The 12,513-nt window shown below is 42.3% G+C and overlaps 1 protein-coding gene across 1 annotated transcript in view; it reads left to right on the top strand.

Moving 5' to 3' along the window:
* Positions 1–437: 437 nt before the first annotated feature.
* The window catches only part of UGCG (UDP-glucose ceramide glucosyltransferase), a 35,531-nt gene continuing 23,455 nt past the window's right edge, over positions 438–12,513 (top strand). The window contains exon 1 of the mRNA XM_035140764.3: positions 438–1,019. Within this exon, the coding sequence (XP_034996655.1) occupies positions 922–1,019 (98 nt within the window). The 5' untranslated portion in view covers positions 438–921. The remainder of the gene's footprint in view (positions 1,020–12,513) is intronic.

Genomic DNA, 12,513 nt, shown 5'->3' with positions numbered 1-12,513 from the left:
CTACTCCCATTAGTATATGTGGGTGTGTCCACACACACAAGTGTGCATGTACGTGTTTGTGTATAGATCTATAAAAATGCGTGGGCATGTGTGTAAAATCTGGGAATGGTGGGGCGTGGAGACCTGGCACCGTGACGGACGGAAAGGACAAAAAAATAAAAAATAAAAATAAAACCCAAAGCCCTTACCGCTCTTCCCTTCCTGCTTGTCCCTACCTCCCCTTCCCTCCCCTCCCTCTCTCCTCCCCACGCGAGCGGGGCTGAATGCCGCCCAGTCCGGCTGCGGATGACATCACCGCCCCCTTTCCCCGCCCACGGTGACTCACCCCCCCTCTGTGTTTGTGCCCTTTCCCCGCCCTCCCTGTGACGCGGCGGGGGGCGGGGCTCCCCTTGAAGCGGACGACGATGACGTTAGCAGCGCCTGGGGAAGAGAACCTTAAACGGTGAGGGGGGAAGAAAAGAAAGGGAGGGCAGGAGGAGGAGGAGGAGGGCGTGGCTTCGGAGGCTGACAGCATCAGGGCGGGGCGATGGGCGCGAGGCAAGTCCGTTGGGCTCAGCAGGGAGGCAGCCAGTCGCGCGCGGGAGCGAGCGGGCTGCAGCAGAAGCAGGAGCAGCAGCGCTAAGCGGGAGGCGGCGGCGGGGCACGAGCGAGCCCGAAGGGAGGGGGAGAGAGGAAGGGAGAAGCGGCCTGGCAGGCGAAGCAGCAGCAGCAGCAGGAGGAGGAAGAGCAGGGGAAAGGAGCGAGGCAGAGGGGGAAAGAAGGAGGCGGGTGGGCGTCCGCCTGAGGGGCTACGTGAGGGCAGCCGGCGAGTGGGAGGGGCCTCCTCGCTGCCGATCCTTCCGCTGCTCGTGTTGAGGAGGACCGACTCCCTCTTCTCCTTCCTCCTCCTCCTCTTCCTCCCGCGTGTGGCCCACGGCGGGGATGGCGGTGCTGGACCTGGCCCTGGAGGGACTCGCCATCTTCGGGCTCATCCTCTTCCTGGTGCTGTGGCTCATGCACTTCATGTCCATCATCTACACGTAAGTCAGGCCTCCCTCCCCTGTGTGAGGGTCTCTCCTACCGTTTCCACAAAAGGTGGGAAGGAAGGAAGGGGAGAATTTGGGGTGGTGCCAAAATATTGAGGACGGGCGGTGGGGGTCGGCCAGGTAAGTCCCGCCCTGTATAATCGATCACAAGCCCACACACCATTTGAATGGCAATGGTTATTCCCTTGTGGGGGGGGGGGCTCTGGCTCCTTCAGATATTTTATATGGCGGGTGGGCAAAGGTGGAACTCTTCCGCCAGGCTCCTATGGGGGGGGATTGAGCTTCCTGGATCTCGGTGTGCTTGCCCCCCCTTTCAGAAACCTCCATGCATTCTACCTCCCTCTCTGGTTACATAGCTGAGGCACCTGCTTTGCCCAGCCCAGCCCAGCCCAGCCCATAGTACTGATAAAGGCATGAATGTTGCCCTGTAACCGTAGGCGTGTCCCCTCGCCTTGCTAGACTTGCATGTTTTTGGCCATCGCCGAAAGTCACCTGCTCCTTTTATGTGCATCCTGGGGGGGAGGGCAACTTGAATGAAAAATTGGGGGGCAGGTAAGCTCCGCCTGCATAACTGATGTGGCGCATGCACACCTTTTGAACGACAACACCCATCCACAATTTTATTGGGAGGTGGGCCAAAAGGACCTTGGGGCCCTAGGAGTTGGGTCCTATGGCTGTCCCCCTAAAGTGCCACATACCTCAAGCCGGCTTTCTGCTCCCAACTTCACATGCATGCTTTGCACACACCAGTGAACCTCACTTGTGCTCAGTGTATCTGTAGTCGCGCTGTCCCTTCGGATTAACATAGCCTGTGCTAAGCAAGAGCAGAGGAACAAGTGGAGTGCCAGCTACAGAGTTGAAGGTGATAGTCATATTCATAGTCCCCTTCAATTCGTCTTGTTTGCCAGGTCATTCCTGTATCACAATGTACATACAGTAATTTGAACTTGTTCCTTATGGCGTCTGTCCAGATGGCCACCTACAGAGTTGCCTTTATTGCAGTGTAGATGGTCTATGCATATGAATTCTTAACAAACGATTTTATGATACTGTGCTTTGTTGTTGTTTGCCTGTCTTACCTACTTAGAGGCAATGGCTATGGAGCAACCATGGCAGACTTTGATGATCAGTGCTCAGCTGCAAGCCTACCTCTTAACTCCCATTTCACAAAACTTATGCTGTTCAGTGGAATTTTATGTTGTCATTGTATCGGTAGCCTGTCTTTCCTCCTAGGAGCTCAAGGCGGTGCCTGTATTCATCCCCCCTTGCAGTAAAGATTATAGCTGACAACTTGTTTCTGGTTTCCTTGTTAGTGCTAATATTGCAGGCATGTGTGTGTTCTTCGTATGTGAAATAGAATAAATGATTTCAAAGTAGGACATACAGTACATGTTCTCCTTCTCAGTGAGGAGCCAAAAAGATGTGACAGTGCAATGTTATATACTATACACATTTTTGGGTTTATCACTGAAGAGATTGCTACTCATAGCTATGTTGCAGTGGAGGTGTAAGCAAATGTTGGAATATTGATACATTATGGAATTAATCTCGTATTGAGAGAAAATGTGGCTAGAATATTTTACGAGGTAAAATATGTTTTGTTCTTGAGAAACTGATTTGGTGGTGTGTTTGAGGAAGAAAATAGCATATAGGGGGAAAAGATTGAGAGATTACTATTTGTTAGTGTTGATTCTTACTTGAATGAAGCACTGGATTTCTCATGCCTGCCACTAATTACTACAGATGGATTCCTGAGTTGCACATGATGTGTTGAAATGAATCCAGTGTCACTAAACTTCTCTTTTGTTTGACATTTTTGGGGTCTCTATTGAAAAATTATATGGCTGTATATGTGTGTTTACAAGACTGTAGTAGTAATGATTTGATCATAAAGCAATAATTAGTTTGGAACTGTTTTTTTTAAATGTCCTGTAAGCCTATTCATGAGCCTTAATACTGTGATTGTGACAGATTTCTCTGGTTTTCCCAGGAAGCCTCCGGATGTAAATGCAATACACCACACTCCTCTTTACTCTGTCATAAACTTTAGAGTAAGGAGTGTCATCCTTCTGGTACAACAGAATTCTGCCTGTGCAATAAAATTTCTTCTTAAGCCTCCTGTGCCCCCAAATTTGTTTTGCAGGGTTAGAGAGGCCTCCAGAGGTGATTGGGGGGGGGCTACAAGGGGAGGGATGTCTTGTTGCAACCTGTGTTGTGTTGTTGGCTATTGCCCTAAAAGTGCTTGCCAAAGCTTTCTCTCTCTTTTTCCCCTTTTGGTTTGCTGAAAACTGCTGTGAAAGGCAATAGGACTTCAGCTGCAAAATTACAACAGGGTGCCATTAAACAGACCTGCTAATTGTGAACTTTTTTGGTGTGGTGTTCAAAGGAATGAAATATTCCTTTTCATTTGGTGTGTATTACACACTAATAAAAGTTAATGCATTGTGAACAAAAATATCCATCATTGTCAAACATCTTGGATGACTCCAATTATCATGCAGTGTATATATGAGTACGGCTGCAGAAAGCAGTTGAGGAATTGCTATACAGTACAAACAACTATGCCAGTGGGTTTGTTACTCGCTCTTTAGCATGCTTGAAATTTCCTTGAGCACCATGTGTATGGCAACCCATGCATGGTGGATATATGAGGGCAGGTAGCTGCTAGCATGCTAGGTTTGTGTACTGCACAAAAATAAACTTATGCATGAAAATGCATATGTCCCTATATGTCAGTATTGACCTTTTACTGTTAAAAGATTTGCTTTCAAGGAATATTAGTTCTAAAGTCCTGTCAGTGACTTCTTCAGTAGTTTATCAAGCAGCTTTAAAATTAAAAACAAATCTGCTAGTGCTTCTGCTGTACAGTATTTTCTTTAAGTCTTCAAGGAAGAAACATATGTACAATGTTTCCAGAAATAATGGTTGTTGCAATAATACCGGTACTTGCAGCCAAGTACTGTAGCAAAAACTGTATCATATTTGTAACTTGAACATCTTTAAGATAATTTGTAGCATACCACTCTCCTACTATAATAGCTAATGGTTCTATTTTAAAATGGATAAAATCATTGTTCAGGTGTAGAACAGTGGCCTAAAATGGGTATGTAATGCTCAGGGAATAAAAACGTTGGCTTCTAATACTTGTTTTAAATACTTTTCACATATTAAGTTATATAGTGGGTCTATTCGAAATTGTGACTCTTTCTATACTGTATATATTTAGATGTATTATCTACCCTTTTGATCCTGCATTTTTTAAATGTCACCCCATTTTGGAATCCTTTTAATTTGGTATTAATAGGGCATGGATTGTGTTGTCATTAAACAGCATAATCAGGGGACCATGCTTGCAAACACCATAAGCTGCATTTAAAACCATCACCATACAGTTTTGTGTACTTTAAGCTACAGGATGTGTGCAAGTAAAAATAGGGTTATCTTTATACAGAATTCCTTCCATGTAATACTGTGATTCACTGATAACGGATTGGGGTGGGGAAGAGCTTGAATTAAAACAAAATATAGGACAGGGATACAGTACTAAAAATACAATTGAGTACTAAAACACTCATCTGTAGTCCCTCTGTAGGAATGGATACACTCCTTTGCTCTGGGTTTCTACATCCATGCTGATCAGAAGCGCTTGCAGTACTGATCTGTTTGGGATATGAAGAACATCTCACTTAGCCCCCCCCCCCCTCAAACAGATCATTGATGTCAGAGCTGACTATACATTGTGGTGATAGTAGCTCTAGTACAGTAAAGTTCAAAATGAGCACACCCCACCTTTAAAGAATAATAATGAAAAGTGGCTAGTAGTGATTACTGCAGGGGTCCCCAAACTAAAGCCCAGGGGCCGGATGCGGCCCAATCGCTTTCTAAATCCGGCCCACAGACAGTCCGGGAATCAGCATGTTTTTACATGAGTAGAATGTGTCCTTTTATTTAAAATGCACCTCTGGGTTATTTGTGGGGCATAGGAATTCGTTCATTTTTTTTTTCAAAATATAGTCCACCCCCCCCCACAAGTCTGAGGGACAGTGGACCGGCCCCCTGCTGAAAAAGTTTGCTAACCCCTGGATTACTGACTACAGCAGAATAGTGTTAAGGGAATGTGGTTTACTTAATCCTTTCTCTTAAGGCATTTAAATGCTCAGTATTATCCCTCAGTTGCTTTTCCCTCTAGGAGAAAGATAACAAATCTTAGTGTATTTTGCCCTGTGGGGACTGGAGATAAACAGCTTGAAAGGCATGCAGTTTATGCAGGGGGAAAATCACCTGGAGAGAAAGAGCCCCTACCCCAAAGGTACTCTGTTCAGGATTGTATTCTCCTGCAGCAGCTTCTCATTTAAGAAAAGTGGAGGGTTTATGCTTCACTATATGAATTTGGTCAAAAAGCATATGGATTCCTCTTGCAGTTTTCTTTTACAGTTAATATTTCTCTAGCATTAAGAGGTAATTACTGGTGGCAAATAAGTGGATGCCGATATAAATCTAGGAGGAAATATGAATAAAAATGGTAACTCTACTAGCATTAATAAAGCTTGAGAATAGTTTTTAAGGAAGAATATATTTTTTAAAAACCAGAATGGTACTTATATAAATTTACCAGACTCAAAAGGCTGTTAATACAGACAGGAGATGCTTCTGAACAGTAAAGCTCTTGAAACATTAAATGAATGTCTAATGTCTCGTAAGAAAGGAAAATGTGCTTCCCTACATAAAGTACTTTGACTTGTGTAATATACTGCAACATCACTAGTTTCGTAAAACTATATTTCTGAGCATACCATCTTGCTAAGGTGGGACTTGTGAACAGCCGTCTGATTTTTTTCTATAGCAGTTATTTTTCACATGTACTTTGTTTGTATGGTAGCCTAGAAAATAAATACCCCCTTAAAGGTGTTTATGTTCAGTAGAGGCTTAAAGCATCTGATTTTTAGTTGCTGCTCTGAGTGTTGGAGAAAGGGGGGGTGGGAATGGAGTGAATGAATAACTAGCAGAGTTTGGCTGCCTACTTTGCAGTGCTGGGGTTGCTTTGCTGCTATCCTTTGAGCTGATCAGTTCCTCTGTAGCAGCATGTGTTGCTGCTAATACCGCAAAGTCATATTTATTGCAGACATACTGTGCAAGGGGCTTTATTTGGTGTAGAGGAGGTAGAAGGTGAATAGAGTCTCAGAATAGCATTCTAAGGGCTGAGAGGAGCAGTCCTGCCTATCAACCTTAAAAGTACTGTATTGCTGAACAGTTTTGGGCCATCAGTGATAAACTTTCCTTGAGCTGAAGTCAGGACTCCAGTAACAATCCTACTTGTGTTGAGTAAGCAGTATTGTAGGATTGCAAATAACTGCCTAACCCTCCGAGCAGCATTAGAAATTAGCCAGGTGTGCTTTGTGACTAGTGTGGGTCCAATTGTGACCACGTGGAGATCTCTGGGTGCCAGGTTGGCAACTGACATCTCCATCTGGCTGGCCTCTCCAGCTTTCTTAAGCAGGTAAGCAGAAGAGCTTATTTATTGCATTTATATCCCATCTTTTTCTCCAAGGAGTACATGGTTCACCCCTCCCCCTGCAGTTACCGTAATCCCTACAACAATTCTGCGAGGTTGAGGCTGATCTTCCAGGTCCTAGTCTGACACTCTAACCACTCCACCATACTGGCCTCCTAGGGTACTTCTGCTTTGGGGCAGCTATATGAATTAAGCAGCTAAATAAATATGGAGAAAGCAAAATGTCACTTGGAGAAGAATCTGAAATATTTTTCTTGAAGCTTGAATTTGTTTTATTCTGGATTGCTTTATTTGATGTTTTAATGTGTTGTGTAAACCACTTTGAGATTTTTTTCTTTAGAATATAAAGCAGTTTAGAAACAAAATGAATAGCAATAAAAATAAAAGGTGCCTAGACATTTCATTGTGACAGCCACAATGTTTAGGGTGCCATTTAGTGATTAGCTTATGTTGTTTAGTCGTGTCCGACTCTTCGTGACCCCCATGGACCATAGCACAGTCTTCAACTGCCTCCCACAGTTTAGTCAAACTCATGTTTGTAGCTTCAAGAACACTGTCCAGCCATCTCGTCCTCTGTCATCCCCTTCTCCTTGTGCCCTCCATCTTTCTTATATATCTAGTTTCTAATACTGCTTCTGGTAATTTTCTCTAGGTGGCCGAGTGAGAGAGCTCTTGTGCAGCCCCACCCCATTTCCCAGCCCCCCTTGTAGAAGTAGGGAAACTGCTTGGAGGATAGTGTCCTATTATATGTTCTGGATTAGGTAGATTGGAATGTTTCCCTTCTTGCAAGTGTGAGAGAAATAACTAAGCAAGTTTTCTTTAGAGTCCTTCCTGAAGATTGCATAAAGGGCTTGCTCCCTCTGTCTATTCTAGGCTGTGGAGGATGGGAATGTTCTTACATGGTTCCTCCAGAATGGAGCTCCATTTTAAGTAGAATTCTACATACAATATGCTGTTATAGAAAATTATATTGGGGGGGGAAGCAGGACACCATTATTAATGAACAGAGAGGGGGGACAGAATTTGACAGCTGCAATACCCAGAATCCTGTTCAACGCCATCTTCCCAGTCTCTGCTCTGCTTCAAAGACCTTCACCCCTCCTGCTTGGACGCAACCCTGCCTTAAGGAAGGCTTAAGTATCTGCATATGCACAACAGTTAGCATAAGCTCACACATTCCCCTTCTCCACCTTCCCCTCTGCCCCAGACTCCTTTAGATTATCACTACAGAACCTTTTGCCTTAAATTATGCTAGATTCTCTCTGTATTAGAATTGCTGTCTTATTCATGACGTATGCTAGGATCTCTCTGTATTAGAATTGCTATTTTATGTCTCAGACTACTACCTTTTGCATAGAATTCTCTGTATTAGATATGTCTCCTGTAAAAGGAATGCTGCATAACCCATGCATGACCCCAGCCCACCTGAACCTTGCCCCATCGCCATCCTGATTCAAAAGACACACATAGACAAAGATGGATTAACTGGGACAGTTTATTCAAACCTCCAGAAGTGTCACCTTTTACATAATCCCAGGGATCATCCTTGCGTGACCTGGGGGAAAACACCTGACGGATGGACCCCAACCCCTCGGCAATCTCAACTCCCATCTAGACTGATCAAACAAAGGGAAACCCAGCAGCAAAGGAGAACAATTTACATTTCACCATATGAAGAAATAGTCATATCAACACCCAGTTAATCCCATCAGCACCCATTTTCCTTGTCTTTCCCGCCCCTCCCAGTCCAGGGATTTCCATGTGGGGACAGAAAGATATAAAAGGGAGATGCACCATTTCCCAGGGTTCCTTCCTACATTCTTTGAGGCAGCAACCCTACAGCTGTAGTTCTTTCTTATCTGTAATAAAAGGATCGGTTTGTTTTTCCTGACGGCATTCGTGTGTAGTAAGAATAGAAGGTTGTACTCTCTTTATAGCAGGATTATGCACTTCTGGCATTTCCATTCCTTTCTGACTTTCCATGTCTTCTAGGATGCTGTGGCATAAGAGACCAGCATCTTTTAAGGTTTTATTGTACAGTTTCTATTTCCTTCTGAGATGGGGTTATGGTTCTAGTTATTTCTTTTTTTCTGCTTCTGAGCTAATGGAAGTTTCAGAATTTATTTACACCCATAAAAGAGCATCAGGGAAAGGTTGAACACTCTTGCTCAGCACTATTGCTCTAGTCAAATTCATACTCTCAGTGGCTGCTTTCAAAGTTGTTTCTAAATGCAAAATTAGATAGCTGATTTTGCTCCCACAAATTGAGCAGTTTGACCTTTAGTTCTCTACTAGTGCATTTTGGTGTTCTCCTTTTAATGCCATTGTATAGTTTTTACTGTCTGCAAATCTATCCAGGATTAGGTGTTTTTTAATTTTTTAAAATGATAATCTTAGATATTTAACTTCATTTTCTAACTTTTACTCTGCAAGTCTGGCAAGCATACATTTAATTAATTCAATAAATTATTGGTAAGGATACGGAATACCATCAAATCCTTACTATTCCCACATTCATCTTTCCCAGTTTGTTGTGTATTACATTTGGTACTTCCATCTTCATGTAATTTTGGTTAGCTCTGTAATTTCTCAAGCTTGCTTATGAGAATGTTATCTGGAACTGCATTAAAAAAACTTACTGGGATCTACACACATTGTATGAACTGAATTGCATAATGGACCAATTATTTTTCCAAGGTAAATGGGCTATTCTGCCACATCAAATGGTTTTGATTACTAGTATTCAGTTTCATCCAGTGTTTGAATATTAATATTTCCCTGGTATCTTCTAAAGTAAAATAAAATTACTAAGTCTCTAACTTTTGGCTTTTCTTTTTTTTTAAAACCCTGTTCCTGAGACCTTTAAGGTATCATATATACATAATAGTGATTCCAATTCAGATGAATTCAGATTTTCCTGATGCAAATGTCCTTATCATTTCATGATCATCTGCTTCTCTCTGAGTGTTCTTTTGTAAAGGATGAACCAAAGTAGGTGAGAGTCCACTGTTCATTCTTTTCAGCATTTCAGCTCCCTACAGTTCACCTAACCATCCAGTATATTCTCTAGTCTCCTCCTTTGTTTCTAGCATATTTCTAAACACTTTAAACACATATTTTTAAACACTATTTTTAAACTTTGGCCTTTGGGTAGTGTAATACTTTTGGGGGAAGGTATTTTCCCACCAGATAAATCCCAGTTTTGTATTGGTGTACTAGTGTCCACCATTCCTTCCCTATTCAGTAACATTTTTTCTCTTGAGATAATTAAAAAGATTCCAGTCCTAACTGCATTAGTTTTATGCTGTAATTTTCCATGTGGGTATAATTTGACATGTGCTGCTTCAAATATAGATTTATTCAAAACCTGGCAGACCTTTTTGAAACAACTTAACAGTAACAATATAATTTATATTGTGCTTTCAGATGTTTAGTATAGCTTAGATAGTACATTACTGTTTAGTATAGCTTAGATAGTACATTACTGTTACTATCCCCCATGCTGCGAATTGGGAGAGGAGGTTGAGAATAGTGGCTTGCCTAAGCTCCCTAGTGATTTCACTAGGGACTTCCTCATTTGCATGCACCAGCTCTATGGAAAATTTTTATAATGAAGATGAGCTTGTTTTCTACAGAAATCTGCTGCTTAGGAGGTTTTTTAAAATGGAATTTTGCTTGCATGTTTCACACACGTGTACCCTAAGTATGAGCTATTTACCAGAATATCAAGAAACGGCATAGGGGCTTTAGAACAATATTTTGGGGTTTGCGAACTTCTGGAATACTATCCTACGCCTTCGGTGTTATGCAAGTGTAAAAAAATCAGGGGGCTCAGTTTGGCTTTCAGGCTGACAGTGTGTTGAGATTCCAGGTTCTGTTATTCTACCACTTGTCATGCTTTATATCTATGCCATTCCTTTTATATCTTATATATGCACCAAATTTGCGTGAAATAGCTGTTGTCTTTAAACACTGATTGGAGAGTTGCATTAGATCACATCAAGGGCTAACACGAGCCCATAGGCACTTCTTCCCTTTTTGGAATGCTGTGTCCTCAGGCTGTAACACAAATTGTTTCTGAAACTCTCCTGGGTTCTTTTGAACATGACTCTCTTTTCCTATATAGGTGCGGTTAAGAAAAGTGCACCTGTGTACACTTGTGTGTGTTTTGCTAATTATAAATATCTGGCAGCTTTGAGTACACAATGAGGATCCATGGGAAAACAGCATTGGTTAAGGGAGAAATTGCCCTTGGACGAAATTCACCTTTGATCAATGCTATCCACCTCACCCATTGGTTAAAGGGGCACGCCCTGCTGTAGTTTACAGATTCTGATGGACTGATCCTCTATGGCAAAACTTTATCTCCAATACAGTAATGCTCTTAAACTTTGAAGGGGATTGGTCCTTTACAGTTTAGAAAGCTTTGGGGAGCATTGGACAGGTTTCTTAAAAGATCATCCCTTTTCAACTAAGGCTAAAGTGTTTGCTTCCCTTTGTCCTCACTCCCAGTCCAGGCTGACTGTAGGGTGGAAAAAATGCCAGTTTTCTGGAAAATGCAAAGTTTGTGCTTTACTATTGAATCACAGCCCTTCCCTATGATTTAATGGGCCTTGCTTCTGAATAGAATTAAACATTGATTTTGGTGTCCTCCCTTTAATGTTTTGTATGGAATTACATTTGAGTGGGGTGGTTGTTGCTGTTCTAATTATATTGTACTTTTATAAACTGTAACCTGCCCTGGTATTTTTCTGGTGAGCGGGGTGGGCAAGAAATATTATTACTACTAATAAGCATTTGATTACACCCTTAGTTCCTCATGCAAAGGTTTTTAGTCAAGCTACAGAGCAAGGGTGGGGAGTTTGCGGTCCTCCATCCCTGACAGTTGGTCACAATGGCTTAGACTGATGGGAAATGGGGTTAATATAATCTGGAAGGCTATATTTCCCACCCTGATATAGAAATTTTTTTGTTCCACTTCTCCTTGCTACTCAAGAGGTTACTTATGGGAATGGGTCATTTCCCACTGACTCTTCCAGCTGACACTTAGGTAAAGTTAGTTGGAAACAGGTTTTTTTTTAATTAAAAAAAACTTTCAAAATAGGTCTTTTTTGTATGTATCCTTTCATCCAGAAAGGATGTAGTAGCTTAACTGATTTGTTTTAAGTCTGTGTGGGTGAAAATATGTGATAGTCACCTCCTTTTTACACTTTGCAACAGCTAAGTCTTGTATATCTTTCCATGAGAAAAGTGTATCCCTGAACTTTATCTTGGAGCCAATCTCAAATCCAAAGCCTATCACAGAAATGCCCTGATATTGTTTGGTAAAATAATTTTAATTGTAGGCTGACCTGCTTATTATAAAGGTGCGCACACACCCACAAAGTCACTTGACTTTGGACTGTGGTTATCACAATATGCAGAATGATGTGAAGTTCTTGGGTCTCATTAAGCTGTTCTGAATATACTATAATAGGTATATTATTATTGTGAGTCTTTCAGTGCAATTCAAACCCAAGATCTGCCAGGATGAGTGAGTTTGGATTTGGGTCTTGGGCTTGCCTGGCTAAACTGGGGCTATGATAGCTTAAATCCCTCAATTTAGCTCATCCAATGGAACTGAGCACTGGCAGAACATGGCCTAAATTCCTGAAAGGGCATTCTGTGGGTAGGGCCAGGAGAACCTTGCACCTGTTTTTAAACCCTTTCGGCTCTGTGATGTGACGTAGCAACACAGTGTAACTTAGCCAACACCAATGGTGGTATATTTCAAATTCCTCCTGAACAGAGTTTGGAACAACTAAGTGCTGCTTTCTGTAGTTAGGATTGGTCTGTTGGTCACTCACCCCCAATGCGATGGCATGTACAGTATGGACACAAGGGAAGAATTGCCCTATTAACTTTTGTGTTGAGGAGTCCTTCTGCATGCATCACCTAATGGAAAATTGTCTTCTTCAGAACATGGCGGAACTGCTG

The sequence above is a fragment of the Zootoca vivipara genome, chromosome 15 (genome assembly GCF_965207765.1).
Source record: "Zootoca vivipara chromosome 15, rZooViv2.hap1.1, whole genome shotgun sequence".
Classification (NCBI taxonomy): domain Eukaryota; kingdom Metazoa; phylum Chordata; class Lepidosauria; order Squamata; family Lacertidae; genus Zootoca; species Zootoca vivipara.
The sequence above is the reverse complement of the archived record's forward strand: the minus strand, read 5'-3'. Positions and strand labels throughout refer to the sequence as shown.